Source organism: Ostrinia furnacalis, unplaced genomic scaffold, assembly GCF_004193835.3.
Source record: "Ostrinia furnacalis isolate ACB-3 unplaced genomic scaffold, ASM419383v2 OfSCF7340, whole genome shotgun sequence".
NCBI lineage: Eukaryota > Metazoa > Arthropoda > Insecta > Lepidoptera > Crambidae > Ostrinia > Ostrinia furnacalis.
Window position 1 is genome coordinate 864,568 of NW_021137579.1, and position 16,010 is coordinate 880,577.

The 16,010-nt window shown below is 38.6% G+C and overlaps 1 protein-coding gene across 1 annotated transcript; it reads left to right on the forward strand.

Annotated features, from left to right (window-relative positions):
- Window positions 1-1,623: 1,623 nt before the first annotated feature.
- LOC114364022 (protein THEM6) lies at window positions 1,624-12,016 on the forward strand. The gene is made up of 5 exons (XM_028320001.1): window positions 1,624-1,799; window positions 5,359-5,525; window positions 7,378-7,592; window positions 7,988-8,176; window positions 11,109-12,016. The coding sequence occupies exons 2-5, from the start codon at window positions 5,360-5,362 to the stop codon at window positions 11,235-11,237; spliced, it is 699 nt and encodes a 232-aa protein (XP_028175802.1). The 5' UTR covers window positions 1,624-1,799; window position 5,359; the 3' UTR covers window positions 11,238-12,016.
- Window positions 12,017-16,010: the final 3,994 nt, after the last annotated feature.

Here is a 16,010-nt window from a genome sequence, read left to right on the forward strand (position 1 = left end):
ATTATGCACTAAGTTAATCGTCAACATAAATTTTGTTTATGAATAAGTAGGCTCCATCAGCTGCAGGAGAATTTATGTAGGCCTACTTACGCATATTTTAATAAAGGGCACTAAACTTAGATAATGAGTTGTTAAATTAGTGTTAAAGGTAGGGTAAACTGCCAGTCATTGGACACTTATTGGACAGTTATTACTGAATTAAAAATAGCATTTCTATTTCAACAACTGAGAGATTCCGACTGCTGCAGTGGCGGCGTAGCATGGGTTGGCACCCGGGGCGATGACCAAACCCCCCCGTTATAAGTCCTAAGGCACCCTCTGGTACCCCCCAGGATTTTGGGGGTTACCTACTGATTCGAAGATGACAATCGCAAACCGTCTACACCGCAAATTTGCCATGCAGATGTGCCAGTGAGTAGGTACTAATCTGCGCGACTTGTGTCACCCCCTGATGCTTGGCACCCGGGGCGGACCGCCCCCACCGCCCCCCCCCCCCCTTACGCCGCTACTGGACTGATGGATATAAAAGCGCGTTTTTTTGAAGGAATACTTATTTATTTTAGTCATAGTCTTAGTCATAAATCTATTGTATTTGAAGGAATACTCATTTTAAGAAAATTCAAGAGTTGTTTTGTCCAATGACTGGCAGTGTCCAATGACTATCGGTTTACCCTATGTAAAAACCGTGAGCGAGTTTTCCCTAGAAGACTCTTTGGGATAAGGCATTGTATAGGCAATAGGGCAAACAAATTCAAAAATTTTGTATGCGGAGATCAGTACCAGACCAGCACCATCAGGCATAATCTTTGTTTTGTCGTTCATGCAGCAGAAATTACACTAAAAATGCACCAAGATTTCATTATATTATATCTTTGATGATATCGAATAGGATGTCCACTTTTTTCGGAAAGTTTTCACTGGCTTTCAACATTTTTTTTTTAAAGATTATTAGCAATTTGTATTGCCCAAATTACTAATAGTCCCATTAGCCCCTCGTCTTAAGCTAAATAAGTTTATGTTACGAGTGGGCTCACCACAATACTTAGTCGAGCGGCGGTGGGATTCGAACCCGCGTTCCTCGGATCTCGAGTCGGCCAGTCCGACCTCTTGACCGCTCGGCTACCGTGGCGTGGCTATTAAAATTGTTTCGCCATTTCCTATCTTTAGCTATGTGCCATCATGGCGCCCAAAAACGCTGTATTTCGATTGCTACCTGATTAAGCGCCTGATATTTTACAAACATAGCGTTTCTGAGTCTGACCGCACGTCTCGGCAAACGAGACTCGGGGCTGGTGACTGTTATGACCTGAGCCCCGATTACGGTAATTTTTAACGTCAACAATCCAGACACGCTTCTCGATTCTGCGATACGACTGGTCGTTCAACAGCGTACGTCAGCTGTTTTGACCAATCGTATCGCAGAATCAGAAACGCGTCTGGATTGTAGACGTTATAAAAGTTACCGTAATCGGGGCTCAGTTACGACCATAGTTACGATTAAGCGCGTAGTGCCCATGCAGCCTTAATGTCTTCTATGAGTATTGAGCACCTAGCCTTATATTTTCTATTGATCCTGCTGCGCGCGCATTGCCTTCCTGTCATCTGTTTTGTGAGTGAGAAAAATCACATTGACACACTCTTCGAGGTTATATTTTTAGATATTGAGTTAATTTTAACTCTTTTTGAACTGGTTAAACACTTTTTAACATCTATAACTGAATATCGCATGATTTTTAATTGAAATTTGTGCCATGTTAGTGTAGTTTTTATTCGAGGAAGTGCCGGCTTGACGACCGCAGGTAATGCAGAATTATTATTATTTTTTCTTTCAATCTTTATTCAAATACATTGTACCTACGTAAGTTAATAACATTAAAGGTAATTTCTAATGGTAGTTAATACCCAGGTGCTATAAAACGGGGGCATCCTATTGAAATAGCAAGCAAAGTGTTTGGTAGAAGAAAGTACCTAATCAATAATGCCCTCACAGATTACGAATGTTATTTATTACAAATTTCAAGGGCGAATAAATAACAATGTTACATTTCAAGGAGGATTGCTATTATTAACTTCTCCTCATAAGGGAATTAATTCAGTTGAATGATTGGCGATAGTTCCTTAGCTCCTTCACAAATAGAGTAAGCAAAGATTTCTGTCTGAAATATTGCGCGTAATAGTACCTACATACAATAGGTATATTATGGAAGATGTATTAAATATTTTTTTTTAAAGATAATGTATATAATACTTTAATATTGTAATCAAAATCTACCGTCGCCCAGAGAAGCATCAATAAATAAAAAATCTGCGACATCGTAAGTTAATGTGGTTCCTTTCTTCAAATTGGAAACTGAATAGAAAAATCGTAAATCATCATAGTAGGTCCTCCTAGATTAATTGATAGCCTGAAAATGTAGAGTAAGTATAAATAATGTTCATGATAGAGCTATTAATTGTCAAGAGAGACCCATAATTATGCTGTCGTCTCCAGCATCATAGCAAGTTAAAGCAGCTGCAGCAGGTATTTTCCTCTACTCGAAAAAACCGTATATCCTGGTGATAGAGTACTTAACTTCAATGATAGAGATGAGAACCATCTGACGTAGGATCATCGTATGAGGTTCAAATACCTTGAATGAATATTTTTCCACCTTTCTTACAAATAACTCATGAATACTCATTATCGATTGGTTTTTCCTGCCCTTGACACGGTCCGTTAGAAGACTGAATGACATGGGTTGCATCATCAACTGCTTTTCTAAGCCATGACGTCATGACCTGATGGTGCGCGCTATAGTAGTATTCCATGACTAATTGCGTAGGTACATTTTGAATAATAGATCGTATCACTATATGAATAACACTGTAAGGAGATCCGTGGATAGAACGTAAAGGGAATTTCTTATCTTATGTTTTAATTTACGTGGATTTTGTAAGAAATTATGCTGAATACTGACTTATAGCTTCACCTTACAAAATAAATCCCTACTGGTCGCTGTCTCATAAAAGCCTAGAGCTTTTCGTTGACTAAATGACTTGCTTGAAAATTATTTCCACGAATTCAAAGTTGCGGAAAAACAATAAAAATATCGCAATAATCCTTTAATCATACAAAACAATGCTTCAAAGTTCAAAGTCCATAACTAATAACTACTGGAAAAATCAAAGTCCGTTACGTAACATAAATGTAGAGTCTAAAGTTCAATTGATTGATGACGTAGCAAAAACCCCACTGACCACTTCGATGACGTAGTCTGAGGCTTGGAGTCAGGATAGTGACTTTTGACATTGAATGAAATCCCAATTTAATATAACGTCATGCGGTCTAAAGTTCAGTTAAAATGGAAATGATGACGTAGAGACGAAGATCTCGATAAAAAATTTGATCTAATCCTCATAAAATTTGGGTTTGAAGTCTAAATGGAATATTATAACTTAAACTAAACTCCAATAAATATTATGAACTACCTAGTTTTGTTGCTAAATAGCACGCCTATTAACTCGTTTCGTAGTTCTGTATGTAACATGGTGTAAGGATTCAAAGTCGTGACGTAAAAGGACGAAACTATGACGCAACAAATGAATCCAAAACTCTACTTGCTTGGTCGGAAAATTTCGGTGGCTTTTCACAAGACAAAGATGCTATTTCTGGTAAAGTCACAAATGTAGAAGTAACACTTCAAGAACAATCACTTTTTAGGTATTTTCCGGAACAAGATGTGTATGTAATAAAAAAATACTATTGGACCTGTAATACTGCCCTACTGTAGGTATGCTCGGTACTTAGGTCACTGATGTAGGTATACTTGAATTAGATTCATCATCATCATTTCAGCCACAGGACGTCCACTGCTGAACATAGGCCTCCCCCAATGACTTCCACATCGCACGGTTGGTAGCGGCCTGCATCCAGCGCTTTCCCGCTACCTTTATCAGGTCGTCGGTCCACCTTGTGGGTGGACGTCCCACACTGCGTTTTCCGGTACGTGGCCTCCATTCCAGAACCTTGCTGGAATTGCTTGCCGTCAGTTCTGCGTACTATGTGCCCTGCCCACTGCCACTTCAGCTTGCTGATCCGTCTTGCTGAATTAGATTGGTTAAGCATAATATTACAAACAAATTTTCCCAGTGAAGGAGCATCGGTTAAGTAGGAAAATTTTCAGTCAGTCTAGAACATTCAAGGACTTTCTCGGGTTCGGTTTTAAGTAAAATTGTAACAGACGTTCAGCACGTGTGATCGTTACGGTCGGAAAATCACCAGAGTCGAAATTAGGTTTAAAAATGGTATAAAAATGCCTAAATATTTTCCTGAGATTAGATTTATTTATTCATAATTATGGATATTAGTATCTCGGGAAAGTTTCGATATTTTTTTTTAAGAAATAACGTAACATCTAAAACTACGCCGTGTTTTGACTCTACAAATGGGGATTTAAGTGACAAAAAATAAAAAAATCGCTCTTTTCTAGACCCGCATCCTACTTTACTAAATGTCACATCATTTTAAAGTTATTTATGTATCACATCACATCAATTTGTAATTCATTTAGTAATAATTATGCCCCCAATCAAACTTAAACCTAACTCCGTTCGCTTGTAGACTAAATGCCAGTCCCAAACTTCAGCAGTACATACAAAACCTACGCGCGAATTAGTTTTGCGTTACGAAAGGTTGCTGAAACTGTATTTTCATAAAATATAATAATATTCTGCCTTCTACCAGAGAAACAGTGTTGTGAAGAAAGTTTTGAAGTGAACTTTATGAAACTCTGGGGGGTCAGTGTTTAATTATTATGTACTCGTAAAGTTCCAGTCAAGAGCTCTAGGTTCTAATTTTGGTAGAGTTCAAAGCAATATTTTAATATTATTTCTCGTATGTATTCAGTGACAGAAAGTGGTGAACTTTATTTAATTTGTCACAAATATTTAGACTGAAGGCGGACAGACTACTTAATGGTAGCAGGAAGGCGCTGGATGCAGGCCGCTACCAACCGCGCGATAGAAATCATCGGGGGAGGCCTATGTTCAGCAGTGGACATCCTGAGACTGTGCCTAAAATGATGATGATTTAGACCGAAGTTCGAACATTAAAACATCTTGTTTCCATCCTTTGAAAAGGATTGCGTGAACGCAATGATTGCCAGTATGAACTTGGAACTAGTTCCGTGAAAACCGGGCCATAGAGACTTAGGTTGAGTTGCACCACCTGTCTTTAACCGTAATTATCAATAACCGGTGTTTTTTGTATGGAGTTTGACAAATTTTTGAGATTAGTTATAGTTAAAGTACCTAAGTAAGAGCAACACAGACACAGCCTTTAGCTTTGTTTTGTTACTTCATTTGTCGTATCTCCAACAGAATGTGGACCGTATGCGTGCCAGGATGGGGTGCCGCCGTGGCTGCGGGGGCCCTATTACTCTACGGAACCGTGGACGTTGCCTACTTCGCTCGGATGATGTACACCGTGGCTAAGGCCAGGTACTTCAGGAAGAAGGCCTGCATTCTGGACACTACTGAGGTTCACTGTGAGTATTTTATGTACTACATAAAGGTAGCAGGAAGGTGCTGGATGCGGGCCGCTACCAACCGGCCTTTGTGGCCTATGTTCAGCAGTGGACGTCCTATGGCTGAAATGATGATGATTTTTTACTGCGATCTTTAGCCTGCCTGTCAAGCAAAATGTTTCTTTTGCGCCTGGTAAATTAGAGATGGTTGAGCAGCTGTAGGGGACGTTTAATAAACTGATGATGATGATATTGATGATTATTTTTAATTGTTTAGGGTTGCAAATTGTGTGATGGCGCGTTGATTTGTCTAGAACAGTGGAGGACCCTAAGTTCAAATTCCTGCTCTGATTTTCTAGGTTTTTTTTGCTTTAGGAGAAACTATTACTATTTTTATTTAGGTATAATTTATAATACCTATAGGTACTACGATTCTTTTAGTCTTTAGCTACTTTTCGATGAACAAGCCTTAGAAACAGGTTGTTCCGAATCATGAAATTATGCTTATGGCCGATTTAAAAAAATCGCAAGTGGATTCTATAGATTTTCCTATAATTAAGTGCTTACTTTGTGTATGTAATGTTGTTGGTATTCCTCAATAAATAAATAAATAAGATGTGACTAACTAAATACCTGTAACAAACGTTGTAGGTTAAGCAAGTAATGGTTTAAAATTTTTGGATAACACACCGATTACACTAATCTGTATTAAACACAACCTTGACATATGCCTGCCTACATACTTATTGTGCCACAGTTTTAATTAGACAAGTCGTTAGCCCGCTTTTGTAATGTTTTTGTTGTATGAAGGTGTTATTAGTTCACTACTATTACAACTATTGTGTTGTGTTTCTTCATAGCCATTACAAAATGATAATACACGAAGACTACACGTCGACGATAACGACGTAAATAAAGACTGGTATAGTTTCCTATTATTGTTTATTTATTTACGGATGGCTTGATTATTATCATTTTTTTTATATTATTGTTTATCCTTAGTTACTGTTTATTGGTCTTCTAAATAAGTAACTGCTAGGGTTAGGTACAGTCACCGTCAAATATTTCGTGACACCCAAAGGAGCCAAAAAGTTCGCAACCCGTCTTTGTTACAGTTGAAATCAGGTTGGGTTATCAACTTTTTGACCACTTTGGGTGTCACGAACTATTTGACGCTGACTGTAGGACATCACGAGAGGACAAACCCTCTCGTTAAAAAGGTGATGATATTCGAAGTAACAATCCTCGAACCTGACATCATTGGGCTATTCACGTTATTTCTATACAAAAAGATGTTGTATTTCGGCACCAGAATCACACCTTTCACACACTAATCACGGGTCGTTTATAGAAAAAACCCTCTCGATTAAATATTAATAATCGTGTCATCCCATCTAGTAGGATTGGTCTCCCTCCATCTATTTGTAAGCAATGACTTACATTTGAACACGCTATCAGCCTATCCAGTAACCAGTGCAGATTGGCAGAAAATACTTTAGGTTATTGCAACTTCATCAACATCATCCTCGGGTCATGTAGTCTCTACTACAGAACTACTATTCCGATTTACGAGAGGTAAATGTAGCATTTGGCCTACATTCCTTTGCAGGCCTGATGGGTTACCACTTGCATTTATTAAATATTTATTCTCTTAAACTCAACCAGCACCATCTTCTTAATCTCATTAGATTAAGACCCAATCGTAAACACTTCGTTCACAGCTGGACAAAGGCCTCCCCCAAGGTTTTCTACTATGCACGGAGTCGGTCCACCTAGTAGGAGGCCTGCCCTTAAAAGTGCTTTTTAAAAAAATATTGCATATTAACACTTAATATGCAATAATTTTTTTTAATTTGAATTTGAATTCTTCCAGCGTGGTGTCTCCTTAACGACATCGACACGTTACTCTACCACATGAACAACGCGCGTTACTTGCGAGAGTTGGACTTCGCACGTGCGGACTTCTATGAGAGAACTGGTCTCTATGCCAACATCAAGGCGGCAGGGGGCGCTGTGGTGCAAGCAGCGGCTACCATCAGATACCGGCGGTACTTGAAACCGTTCACCAGGTTCACCATTACTTCCAGGGTAAGTGTCCAGACTACTGAAGTTCTAAATTCTTGAGTATCTTGTAAATCTTAAATGAGGACTAGATGAAATATCTTCCAGGATCTCCAGGTCTTAAGCTGGCCTCATCTAGCCGCTACCCTCGACCCTCACCAGATCGTCGGTCTACCGAGGGGCTACGGTACACTAAGTACCACTTCTCGTTCTCACCACTGCTACTTGATACAATTTATAATTTGACCACCAGGGCCAATATCATAGTCCCAGATGAAAGCTGAACTCTCAAAACAATTTGGGAAACTAAACAGTATAATTTTGAAGCTGCAGCCCGTCTTTCTTCTAGCAAGGGCCTGACAGGAGACAGACAACTGGCAGTTACTGTGGTTATGATATCAACCATCTTCATGCCTTTCCAGGCAATATACTGGGACGACAAGACAGTCTTCATGGAGCACGAGTTCATAGGCCCCGGCGGGTTCGTGCACGCGGTGGCGGTGTGCCGGCAGCGCGTCATCGACACGTCGGCGGCGGCCATTGCTGAGTTGCTTCTTCAACTACACTGCGCTGGTGCATGCAGGCCGGCTCCTGGGAAGATGCCTCCTGAGGTAAAGCCTAGTCTTAGTACAGGACCTGACGTCCTGGAGATCTTATGTTGAGGCTAGAAAGCTGGCTTCATAAGTTGTTTCGTGAGGTTGTGCCAGCAGTTCATTTAAGGTTCTAGCATCGCATCATTGCTGCTGCAGTTGCACTGTGTGAAAGCTATGCAAGCTGGCTTTAGGAAAGTTACCACCTGAGGTAAAACCTAGTTTCTTCTGGAATCCACTGCGCGGGAGCATGCAGGCCGGCACCTGGGAAGATGCCTCCTGAGGTAAGACGTAGTTCCTTTTGGGCATGGTGAGATATAAGTGATTTGGGGTTAGAATACTGGGGGCTATTGGATTTTCTTCTGAGGTATGTGCCAGCAGTTTTTAAGGCTCTAGCAGCAGTAGCTAGCGGCGATCGTGGATCATCTGTAGTTGCAATGTGCGGGGGCATCCAGGCCAGGTCCTCTTTGAGATGCCTCTTGAGGTAAAACCTACGTTCCTTACGGCTGTAGGGAACTGTGAGGCTAGAATCTGGTGGTTTAAGAAACATTTGCATGCGTGTGAACTTGCGTGAAGTTTATTTACGGTTCTTATGGCCCGAAACCAACGCCAGCACCCTAGCGCCTCCTCTAGGGCGTCATGAAACTGTTAGGTTATAATGGCTGGGTTCTTGATTTTCAACTGAGGAATGTGCAATTCGGTCATTCTCCGGATCTGGATTATTTTGTTGATTACCCCGACCTTTTTTATTTTTGAATTTAGAGTAAGTTTAGGTAAAACATTTCAAAATAGACATTATTACGAGCATATTTTTTATATTGGCCCATCTGTAGCAAGCAGGAATAAAAAGTTATGCGACATCAAAATTTTCATGGTCGGGGTAATCAAAGTTGGGAGTCAGAGTAATCAAAAATAAATCAAAATATTTTATTTTCTAAGGATTTTTTTAAGTTATGGTAAAATAAATGTTATATTAACTAGCCATTTGTTATTTTGATGTATAAACGACAATACTGTAAAGTTTCAACAAAGTCTGTTAAGTAGTTGTTGCGTAAAAGAGTAAAAAACATACATATACATTATACATATAATATTAGTGACTCAATGTCCTATGTCTCCGATATGGGACAGAAGGCGTCCACAACAGTCCTCCATCGCATTCGGTCTTGAGCTTCGTGTTTGATCTCGCTCCAGGTCTTAACAGTGCGCCGCTATGTTTTTTTGGCGCGACCACGTTTGCATTTTCCCTGGGGGTTCCAATCTAGAGCCTGCTTGGGGATGTGATCGGGGTCCCTTCGGAGAGTGTGGCCGATCCAGTTCCACTTGCAGCGTTTATTCTGCTGAAAGATCGGTATTTCGTGGCAGCGTCCCAAAAGTTCGTCGTTTAGCATCTAAGTAAGTAGCTTTCACTCATACACTTGCCAGCGAAATTGAAAAATTTTGTATTCCTGTGCCGCTGATACTAATATTTACGGGTCTGCTGGAAAAACAATACCACAAGTCGCAAGTCTTTATAGCCCGATCAGGAGGACACAGTTGAGTGATGCAGGGAAGAAGAACTCTACGTCTCTCAAAGCTTCTTTGGAGAAGTAAGAGAGTGTCGAAATTGAGCCACTGTAATTGCTTTTTTTCGTGGGACAGTTTTGAAAGGCTATTTAAAACACTTAAAATATGAAATATCACATTTCTTTCATATCATTTGGAAGTCTTATTTAATGTATTTTATGGCTATACTATTTTTAAATTACTAGAATCCCCGAGAAAGAAGGAATAACACAATTTATGAGTAGAAATAGAGTTAGGACGCGCCACCGCTATTAGATTTTTGGTCTTTGAAAATTTTTTTAGTACATAAAATAACTACCTATTGTCCTGAAGACTTTGCTATCGTGTAAAACGCTGTATAAACTATAAACAGAAAAAAAATCATCGCTCTAGTTACATTTCTCCCATCGATTCTCAGCTCCGCCGCGTAAAAAACGTGTTTGGGATATTCACCCTAATAGGAGATAGGATTTCATTTTAGTAAAGGGTAATTTTGCTTATTAAACGTTATTTAGTTAATCATTCATTAGTAAAATTACAGTATTATTGATTACTCGGTGACAAAAGTCGGGGTAATCAAGGTCGGGGTAGTCAAAAAATTAAGGTTTATCCTGAGCCCTGCCCAATCTGTAACTTGAATCCCATATGTTTTAATACACAAAAATGCGGTTACATGGACCATTATTCCTGTACATTCTCAAGAACTTTCCATGTAAAGAAACCTAAAAAAATAGGATAGATTAAATCAATCGTGCACTGAACCAAGGTCGGGGTAATCATATTCTTATCTCGATAACTCCGAAATCCTGCGACGAGTTGCATTACCGATCACCTCGGCACGCAGGCCACCACTAAAGGTTCACGGGGGAGGATAGAGCTCGTTTCTAAATTGCGTAGCTAGGGACGTAGGCGCATATTAGTGACGTGTCGGGGTAATCACGGTTAACGCCCGGACACAACTTCAAATAGTTATTTTACAAAACCTTTTAGTCATATAGTTATATCGTATTTAATTTATCAATGTTTATTTAATCAGTAATCGATTACATAAGCATTGAAAGCGGTAATAATAACGGATTAATTTATACGAGCAAATTTGTTCTGAAATCGGGAGCGCGGACACGTCGTGGTAATCAATTTTTGACGACTTACGATTTTTTTTAAATTACTTAATTAACTTTTATTAACTATCTCTGTGGTTTAACAACAAGAACCAAAGTTATACTATTAGATAAAAATATTTGTTACTAAAATATTATGATATTCGGGTACTTTTTGGCCCCGGACACGTGATTTTCTTGGCCGGTGGAATGACCCGCTTGCAGTTTATTTAAGGCTCATATGTCGCGTAAAACTTCTTCATTGAAGTTTACTAAAGTATAACAAGTGTATCTTTCTCTCATTTCAGCTGGAACTCTGGGTGCAAAGCAACGAGCTCAGTTCGGCCAAACTTCGCGCGACCAACGCCCCCCTCCCCACTCTCCAATCCCACCCCCTCAGCTGCGGCGAGGTCATCCCCACCTCGGTGACCGAGTGAGAGTACCCTCACTGCCCCAGCGATCTCCGCTCTCGCACTCGCGCGTCCAACGCACGCGAGAGCGAGTGAGATAGCACGAGGGTGTCCGCGCTAGGGCAGTGAGTTTTTTGTTAGTCGAAATGTAGACGGCGACGCGAACGGTCGTGCTCTGACTGTATCGACATCAAAGCTACATAAATAACCAAGTGGCTTATGTGTGACTTTATAGGTGTTCTAAGCTCAAAGTACAAGGTCGTTTACAAAATTACAATAGTTATCAAAGTGGGTACAAAGTCTTACATCCTGGTTTTATGATGCCTTGATTAGATAGCTAGGTGGTGTGATCATTCGGTTAAATTATTACTAGTACTAGTAATGATAATTTTGATGTCGATACAGAAATAACGTTTATCTTGTATGTTATATCATTAAGTATCGATTTTCATCTCTCTAGTTCTAATCAATTATTATCATGTTATTTTTATATCTCGTAATGACATGAGTACTATCCCAATGTGCCTATACCATGATTCTAGTGAAACCTATTTATTTATACATCGTTGTTTAATGTTGTTGGTGTGTTTTTGCTTAATACTTTATTGTGCTTTTTATTTTTTTATTTTACTTATTTACAATTGCATCTTATTTCCATTAATTTTTGGTTATTTTTATCTGAAAAAGTACCTACGTATGACATTAATGATTTTTCTCTAAAAATAATGATAAGAATTTTCTGTAAAAGATGCAGATTGTGAATCTGCTGTCTTTCCCGAAAACTATAATCCGGGCCTCTTCAAGGCGAGAGTGAATAAGCACTTCAGGGCAGATATGTACCATCCTAGACTGCATCCCACTTAACATCAGGTGCGATTGTGGTCAAATACCTGCCTTGTTATGCATAAAAAAAAATTTAAAAAAAAACATGAATATGTATATGTAATCACTAAAAACATCTTGTGAATAATAACACTTGTGTGTCACAGTGATTTCGAGAACATTAAAGTGTGATATTTTTTTATTTTCTAAAATTAAACCAAGAACAAAATGATACAGCACAAAACTAATTGTTTGATCTATAATGATAAAAATGAGTAACAAAATAGTAAATGATTTATTCGTATGAACGGTGAAGAAACAAAGCATAGATTCAGTCTGTTTTTTTTGTATCAATCTATTTTTCGGTCACGACAGTTAGAAGAAAGAAATACTCAATTACTTACATGGCTTATGCAGTATACTTAATTAAGATCGTGAAGCTTTGTCAATGTCAGTTTTTTCCGTGCATAAGCTGGATTTTGATTATAAATAAAATCGGGACTATTCCCACCTCTCGTTCCCACCGCTGCAACTCCTGTGTAGCCAGGATCTGCAGCTTGACCGCCACTAAAATCCAAACAGTGAAGGTCAAGTTTGTCCCGGGGGAAAGTTGAACTGTCATTGGACCCACAACGAAAATAATAAGAAGAACGTAGGAGTTCGAAGTTAAGGTTTCCTCCAGAGCAAAGCTAATGGCACAGGTGGGAATACAAGCATTGATTAGTAATAGGTGTGAGTGACTTTGAAAAAACATGTGAAGTCTGTGTTGACGACAAAATTCAGCTTTTATGCTTTTTCATTTGCTGTTTATTAATTACTATATTACTAAAATTTCCGGGCATGTTCAACATACCTACTTACTCGTAGTTAAACTGACTCACAAAATAACATCGGAGATTTTTGGCACCAAAAAAGTATTGCCGTAACAAATATTTTGTTTCATCATCTCACAAATAATTTGGAAATGATTCTTTGTGTGAGTAATTATGAAATTATTTTAGTTGATAATCTGACAAAAATGTATAAATTGTGATGCGTATGACGATTACTGTATATAACTATAAATGTGTAACATTGTATTTAATTATTAATGTAATAAAGTTTAAACAAGTTATGAGGAATTTTATTTTAGTTTGATTGTACTGATTTCTTAAAAAGCTCTTAGGATATTGAAGCTTTAATCATGTACTAAAATAGGGATTCTTTGAAAACCATAATTTAACTGAAGTCTTTAATCTTATATTTAATTTAAATAAGTAAAGATTTTAGAATTTTTCTAAGACACAAAAAAACCCAGAACGAATAAATCTTAACTAATTTTTTTCGAAAGTAAAAAGATAATACAACAAACAAAAGAAAAGATCTTTTCGTTTTTAATTTAAAATGGACGTTTTCTAATTATTAACTTTCAAGGAATTACTTTTGATAGTGTCCGAGGTATACGAAGATTTATTTTATTCGTTAAATGACTCGTGGGAGAAGACTGCGTGATCGGTTTAAAAATAACCTACCTAGTGTATTTTTAACTGGCGATATTGCTGAGGTGATGCGAATTCTTTCATAAAAATAGCAGGTGACAAATCTCTTTTTAACCGGGTCAAGACAGAAATACATCTGATGCGTTTACCTGTGCTAGTTCTTCATTGTGCTAGCTCTGTGGTTAGGGCTGCCACACGTCCGGGTTTGCTCGGACATGTCCGGAATTTTGAACTTCCATTTCGTGACCGGATCATGATAAAATACATCTGATGTGTTTGCCTGCGCTAGTTCTTCATAGTGATAGCTTTGTCTTTAGGGCTGCCACACGTCCGGATTTGCTCGGACATGGCTGTTTCTCTTTCATTAGTGGGTCATGCAGAATCAGTTATACATGGGTCATAGATCACTTACACTTGTCTTGACTTTTTCAGTCTTTTTAAAATGTTTATTTAAATTATTATTTGTGATGTAATATCTGTGTAAGACTGTCAAGGCCTCAGTTGGATAACTCTTGGACATTACAGGAAACGGATTATGATATTGAAGATACTTGTAATCTGTTTGTAACCGATTAACGTTTAATTGACTCGATTACTTACAAGAATCGATAACTACTTCTATACTACGGATAAATTAAGTCGATAAAAATATTATCTGTTCACAGACAGGTACTTACATAATTATGTAAAACTTTGTTGTGACTGGTTTATAGACTGAGGAATAGAGAGCTCTGTTTTGTAAAAAATATTATCAGTTTTTTGCTGTGCCTACTTATGTAGTACCTAATGGATCATCATCAGCAGCCCTTTACAGTCCACTGCTGGACTATGAGCTTCCTCCACTATAGTGGAGGGTTTTCCATAATCCCCACACTAGGCAAGCAGGTTGGAGATCGCATTTTAAAATATTGATGTTTTTTCTGTTTGAAGTGTAGTCCCTAAGTCGCCTCTTAGGACACCCGCGCGCCGCAGGAAGAATTGGTGTCAAATGTATTCTACTCTGCCGTCACCACACGGCTTAGTAATGGATACTAGATTTTTATTTCAGATTCTGGCAACCCTATGGTTAACCAATTTGGTTTATAAGTTTAGCCGCACAGTCATTAGGGTATTTTAAAGAGTGTCCTACCTAACTAACAACTTTGTCAACGTTCAGACTATAATAGAACATTACGGCACCTTTTCCACTGCTGCAACTTCTGTGTAGCCAGGATCTACAGCTTGACCGCCAATAAAAACCCAACCAATGAAGGTCAAGTTTGTCCCGGTCGATAGTTAAACTGTTATGAACGACCTGCCACGAAAACTACAATGAAAGAGTGTCCGTTACCATACAAAATGCATTATGTTTATGATTTTAATACTATATTTACAGATATTTTTCAAGAATAGACAGTATTGAGTATAAGTCTTTAAGTAATAGCAAGCTTCATTTCAGTCAAATTCACCTACTTAAAACATACTGGTCTGCCACTTCACGGCAGATGTGGGCATTGTGTGTGATAAAAGATGTAGGTACTTTCTTAACAACCGTTAGGTGGACCAGACTACTAAGAAAAAATGGTCAAGAGCGATTTGGACTCACACACCAATGGTTCCGTATTAAATTAGTTATTATATTATCTGTGGTAGGTGATCCAAGTTAAAAAGATGACACAAAAGGTTGACAAAGGTGACTTACGCCCCTATTCACAAACATTACTATGAGGTCTCACAGTGCGCGTGGACGCACAGGGTCTCACACGAACCAATCACAGAGCTCTACTTATTCAACGCTGTTCGATTTGCTCACTCAAGAAGAAGCAAGAATCGTTTGTAAATAAGTTTCTTCCGATATTTCTTATCAGCAGTGTTGAGTCAGCATTTCAGCTGATATATTGTCTCAAAGTGATGGTAGAGCAAAATGTATTTGGGACTAAGAATGTGCCCTGAAAAGGGCATCATTTCCGCCATAGGACGTCCACGGCTGAACATAGGCCTCCCCCAATGATTTCCATAATGATCGGTTGGTAGCGGTAGCAGCGCCTGCATACAGCTCCTTTAAAATATAATAAGAATCTTTTTTTGCAGATGTGAGAAGGTATTATGATATTCTACATACTACAAATCATCATCATCATCATCAACAGCCCTTTACAGTCCACTGCTGGACTATGAGCCTCCTCCACTATGGTGGAGGGATTTGCCATAATCTCCACGCTTGGCAGGCGGGTTGGAGATGTTGATGGCGGGTTTTAAACATACTACAAATACTTCAAGCTAAATATTGTGGTATCTTGTATAGTTACTGGAATTTTGCAATATTTATATTTTGCAAAAGGCATTTTAAGTCTGATGTACTGCCGATAAATATTATGTGATCCCATAATCTCATACGTGCATTCGATAAGAGGGTGAATCATTCACACCTTACAGATAATTTGATTATCATGTCTAGAATTATTGTTCTACATTTTCCGAGCTCGGTTAGCAATAATCGCCTGATTTTGAATCTACACGT

Excerpts from the sequence above, each read along its gene's own strand:
- LOC114364022 (XM_028320001.1), top strand. The coding sequence starts at position 5,360 with ATGTGGACCGTATGCGTGCCAGGATGGGGTGCCGCCGTGGCTGCGGGG. Across the intron at positions 7,593-7,987 it reads GGTTCACCATTACTTCCAGG|GCAATATACTGGGACGACAA; the intron begins GTAAGTGTCCAG and ends ATGCCTTTCCAG. Across the intron at positions 8,177-11,108 it reads CTGGGAAGATGCCTCCTGAG|CTGGAACTCTGGGTGCAAAG; the intron begins GTAAAGCCTAGT and ends CTCTCATTTCAG.